This window comes from Perkinsus marinus, assembly GCF_000006405.1.
Source record: "Perkinsus marinus ATCC 50983 genomic scaffold scf_1104296970664, whole genome shotgun sequence".
In the NCBI taxonomy this organism is placed as follows: domain Eukaryota; phylum Perkinsozoa; order Perkinsida; family Perkinsidae; genus Perkinsus; species Perkinsus marinus.
Window position 1 is genome coordinate 38568 of NW_003202385.1, and position 5804 is coordinate 44371.

At 49.1% G+C, this 5804-nt stretch overlaps 1 protein-coding gene across 1 annotated transcript; it reads left to right on the top strand.

Annotated features, from left to right (window-relative positions):
- Positions 1–1549: 1549 nt before the first annotated feature.
- Pmar_PMAR017061 (hypothetical protein) lies at positions 1550–2409 on the top strand. The gene has a single exon (XM_002767439.1). It carries the CDS (start codon positions 1562–1564, stop codon positions 2207–2209), a length of 648 nt encoding a protein of 215 aa, XP_002767485.1. The 5' UTR covers positions 1550–1561; the 3' UTR covers positions 2210–2409.
- Positions 2410–5804: the final 3395 nt, after the last annotated feature.

The following is a 5804-nucleotide window of genomic DNA, read 5'->3' on the forward strand; positions in this document are numbered from 1 at the left end:
GAGGAGTTGCTTAGTACGACGGAGTCTGAATAGACATAGCTATTACGACTTCCCACCCATATGTAACGGAAAGGGTTGTCGCTGATCTCCCATCTTGGTGGGGTAAGACTCAGCGAAACACGGTGGGAGGGGCCGTGACGGTAGCAGCAAGAACGTATGCAGCGTTGGAGCAGTAGACCACAGAGAAGGGTTCCTCGACCGACTTCTTCCCGAATTTAGTCGAAAACTATCTTATCCGAGTCTAGAGCCGCCAAGTAGTCTCCAATAATGGAGTTTCACCCGCAAGAGGCGATTCGTCGAACTTCATCAGTTGGAAAACGTGAAAATCAGATGATATGCGAACTGATGGCAAATCACTTCGCAAAATATTCAAAATGCAATACGGCATATCCCGAAAAGAGCCTATACCATATCAGGACTTACCGTGTAGTCTCCGCACGCTTCCTTCAATGCTCCCCCACCGCTTATCAATGTGTCCAGGCAAGAGAGCTTATCCATGGAAACCGCCGGGGTCTATCGCTGCGAAGGGCGGCCTGCATCCCTCAATACCATTCCTGCGATAGCTCTCAGTACATTCGAAAGATATCGACCGACACAAGATAGCTCACCCATCTCCAGCCGACAGATACGACCGAATGCACCAACATTAGGGTTATTAAGCCATTTCAGGGTGAACATCGTCACTGGTCGGTGTTCTAGTCGAAGTCGATCGGTAGGAATCGGAGCCATCTCGGGTATAATCGTTGTTAACATGCAGAGGTCAAGTACGTCGAATGGGCATGGGTCAGCCTATTACCCCCAACTATGAAAAGTCTATCTTTGCTGAGGGCCTGTGCCTAACCATAATGGTGTACTAACGTCAATTCGACAGTATACCATAAGTATGTAGCGAAAGTAGTGGTAGCTAGTCTGAGAACATATCCAGTAGAACGCTCGTAAAGCCCACGAATATATGGTTACTGATGTCACTCCTAGATCCAAGAGACAATAAATAGTCTCTTGTTGAGTCATCACGACAATGATATCAGTTGTATGTCTTTACTTTTCCACCGAACTTGCTATCGGTGACTCCGCGCAATGACATGCGTGCTTCCGGAGTTACAACTGACTTGGTCAGCAAACACCCTCATACTCAACATAGTATCTCACTCTGGCTGACACAACCAGAGTTGTTGGAACGGGTTTCAGCTTATAATGTCTCGGCCGTAACAGTTGGTGACGTAGTCGACGTCCTCGTGGAAGCAGGCGGCCTGCTGCAGGCCTATGACTACATGGGCGCATTGGAGGTCGCGGGAGCGTATCGATTAACCATAGACGAGTCTCGGGCACGAGTCTATCAGATGATTCTGTTGAATGTAGGACGATAAACACGTGACCATCAAAATGGAAAGCATAGTACTCAGAGTTGCAGAGATGACCGCATGAGGCATCACAATATTTCAACAGTTCCTCAGAACGCAGCAGTTTGAGCGTTTTGACGCGTGCGAAACTGGTCCATAAGCGGAGTTTTTAGCGCACATTCTCATCGTTAACTAACTTGCGGTTTTATTCCGACCCACAGATGACAGAGAAGGAGTATACCATTGCTTGCGACCTAACTGGCTTATCAGAGGCCGAGTTGGCGGCTGTACAGGAGCTGCTGGAGAGGACGGCTGAGGAGGCTGCAGATGACGAATCATCGCTATGTTGTTCGGATCATGGGCGCACTCCTCTGATCTATCAACCCTCATTGACTCGTCGAAGGCACACTCTACCTGATTGTAGCCAAGTAGCATTGCCTATCACAGGGACTAGGAGACCACCACCGAAGATTGCCGACAGGATTTTCGCAAATGCTATGATAAGTTTGAATGCCCAGCATAGGGCGCTTTGGCGGCAAGCTGACAGGGAACTTGAGAATACGCCTCCTGAAAAGGTTAAGACTGGATCACCGAATAGGAGGTTTTCGATGCCCAACGTCCCATTGAGGGGAGGAAGGCCCGACGCGGCAGTGATACCATTGATTCCCAGTGGTATCGTATCGTCTTTGGGATTGGATAGTTTGGACGACGACTCTGTGAATACTAAACAAGCAGTTACGTCAAGGAAATGTGGATTAGTGTCTACTTCGGAGAGTTCAACTCAGGGCTTCAAGTTCAGCTCATTAGACGACTCGCTTGGGCCCTCAATATGGAAACCAAGAGTTGGTGATGATGATAATGTGCAATGAGATTCTTTCTACTCCTTCCTTTTTTCTACTCCAGGATTTTCCGATTATACTATTGATCTTTTTCGGCATTCCAGTCCTTGTACATAGCCTGCCGCTGGCATCAGTATTTTTTCGCTAGTGGCTTAGTCCATTAATAATAGATCATCCTGGTACAACCTATGATCAAACTACATCAAGCACAGAGGACTTGGTTCCTTTTTCTACTATCGGCAATAGTTGAGTTGTTACTCAGTGATGCAAGACGTGGCGTACTAAACTCTCTAGAGTGCACAAGTAGAGTATGATAAACCGTAGCTAGTATTTTACAATGCTTCGCTGGCTGCTTGTATTCCACACAGTGCTCACACTGTGATAGGAAAGGATCTCACACAATGATAGGAGCCCTCTATGTTGCATTGATGTCACGCTCTCTCAACTATCTCGGTCACCATGAACAATTCTGGTGTATAGGCCAAGTCTGACAAGTGAGAACAATGGGTAGAATACTTACCCGATAGCTCTGGATCAATTCCGCCAACTTGTTACCAAGTCCTCTTGTAGCAACTTCGCTCAGCTAGTTACCCGGCGTGGACGGAGACGAATGCTCAGTTCAAGTTAAGGGCATGAGAGCTTCTCTATGAATCAATTGCAGTGCAAGACATGGCTGGATAGTCTCTGATGCCGATCTCGGTTGGGACTGAGTGGAGCATGTTCTAGCGACATCCTCTGTCACAATGAAATTGAGTTCGTCGCTATAGTAGTACTATTGCCGGCGAATATTCGTTTAGAGCGATGGGAGCCACCACTTAATAATGCAAGTCATGACTAAGGAGGTCTGCGTTGGATGACAATACGGCTTTCAACTTTCAAGGCACGAAGAATCATTGCATTTCTGAGCTGATTGAATACCTGAACGATCGTGAACGGCCTTAAGAGTAGAGTTCACAGTGGTCTGACTTGAGGACGGACAAGAAGGACTCTTAGGTTGCGACGATAATCGATGTTCGGAAGTTATATGATGCGTGAATGGGGGCAAGCGCTCGATCTGTCAGAAGTAGTGTTGTCTTCTGAATTTTCTACCGTTCTCTGCCGTTTAGTCACATGCAGTAAATTATCAGCAGCGCTTCGCTGGACAAGAACGACATGGAGAGAGGTTGCAGTACTGAGTGCTCAAGCGTAACCCCACAACTGAGCGCAATCACGACCGAGCGCAACACAACTGAGCGCAAAACTTCATGTAGAAAACTACAAGTGAGCGCGCGCTTTAGCGCGCGCCATAAGGATAGGAGCGCCTTTTGAGCGCATAAGCTAATTTAACCGATTTTTTCCAGGGTCGTTTGCTTCGACCGGGAGAGCGAGAGGCTGTATCGGGAAGTCGGGAGTTCGATCCCAAATCACGTGAATGTCTTACTTCTCTCGGCGCGATTCTGATTTTTGGCTCCCGTTTCGGGCCGTTTCTCAGGTACCCACTAGTGTGAAATTCTCTTCTGGCGAGATACGGTCATTGACAACGAAGGGCAGACTCCAATGTTTAACGAGACACTGATATCACACTACAGAGAAACCGAGAAGTTGAAGAAACGGGCAAGTGAGACACACACAATCACGTTGTAAAGTTGCCGGCCTTAGAGCGCCTTCGAATATTTTTCGTTGCCATCGTGGGGAAGGGCGATATGCGCCGCTTTTCGAGGCAAAGGAATGCGTGGGAACTTAGTCTGCTTTCATCGAAAGTTGCCGCCGCCACGTCGCCCGTGCCCAGCGCAAAGTGCGTTAGACTCGCTAACACATGAAGGGCGCAGTTATTGCTCCCGATTTTTTTAAATACCCATGAAATGGACCGTCCTTGAAGGGCCATACAAGTCTACTAAGCGCTGCTTGGCGAGTTCAGAGATATCCTCCTTCGACTTGGCCATTGAGTCCATGTAGTATATCGTCCCACCAACTCTCGCCGTGGCTGCGTAGTGGCTCTGGCTATGCAGCACAATTGGCTGAAGAACCATGCCACTCGTCGGCACTCGGTGGAATCCAGGGGAGTCTAGCAGTGGAGCAGATAGCTGAACGGCTTGCGGAGGGACCACTCTTTGTTCGCCCACTTGTCTCTAAAGCATCGTCATCCAAACATCCAGGATGCTATCAGTAGTCATCTCGCCATTGGTAATCAGCCAGTCACGATCAGTGAGGTCCACAACTATTTCCGGCAAGGGATAAGACGGACCAGCAGGTATGCGTATCCAGTCGAGCAACCCTTGTCCCTCTCTGGGGTTCTCAGCACCAGCGGAAGGTTCAGCGCCGATTTCGATATTCTCGTTCTCGTCTAGATCTCGTCACGGATTTTGCTTGACCTCTCGGATTCGACAAACTCGCTTGAAATCTGTCCTGGGTGCCTTCCCTGCCCCTGACCGCATCTTGGTCATATCCTCCATCAGAGGTGTGCATTTTGAAGTGTCTAGTTTCCTCCCACTTCGAGGCAGGTCCCAGTCGACGGGAGAGCCCTCCATCACAGGCTGTGACGCAGGCCCGCAATCCTGCGAGAACAGTGATAGTCGGCCACCAGCGAGACGAGATCGAGATTGCTCAGGTCACGTTTTTGCGAACTCGGTTCAGCGGGTGCCGAAGCCTGCGGCTCAGTCGCTAATGACGGCTGTTGCTGGGTTTGTGAGTGAGCTTGCCGAGTGACATCAGAAGGCTGGGTTCCACCAGGGGCATCCCCAGTTTCATGCCCAATTCCGGAGCCCGTGGGAATCAGCGCATTTACTAGAGAGTGTTGAGTTCCCTGTACAGTGTGAACGTCGTCGTCGGTTCGGGAGAAAAGCGAATATGATTGGGACCATACGTCCAGATACATGACGAAACAGAATAGTATATTGTTGGGCCCATAGAAGAGGGGCAGTTTTGAAAGTACCATCACCCGAAATATGTACAGCGGCACTACAAGACAATAATGAAGAAACCAAAAGTTTATCACTCCACACGAGGATTCGGTCCTTGTCATCCTTGCCGGAGTCATAGACAAGTGTAGGACGAACCTCCTGCCCGATGATAGCGTGACTGAACTCAGGTGGAATCTCAAACCCACAACGCTGCTTAGGAGCTTTCGGCAGCGGGTGGTTCTTTTCCTTGAATCTACGGAGGTTCTCCATAACCGAAGACCGCTTTGGCAACTGCTCGATGTACTGAGGAGGCGACCTTCCGGTGACGTAGTCGTAAACCTCGGCTGGTTTCTTCTCGAATGCTGACAGTTCCATGGCTTTTTTCATGGAATTCACCAGAACCACCTTCCCTGCATTCGGGCCCCACAAACATGCTCAGCCACCTAATCAATATTCTTCACAACTAACATGTTGGCCGGTCCGTTGAGATCGCCTGAGATAGTCAACCGAGCTTTGCACTTGAGGCTTCCTGCAGGAGGGTGATCAGACTTGACGCATCTCCAGCCGCTCCTCGAACGTTCGGGCTCGTTACGATCCCTCCTGAATAGGTAGCCTTTGAAAGACTTCACGTAGAGACTGAAATTCAAACATAATGTCAAGAGGATCACCCAGAGCTAGAACCAATCTTTGCGCTCAAAAGTTCTCGTGCGCAACGAATTACGCGCTGAAATATCGCAGTATGTATT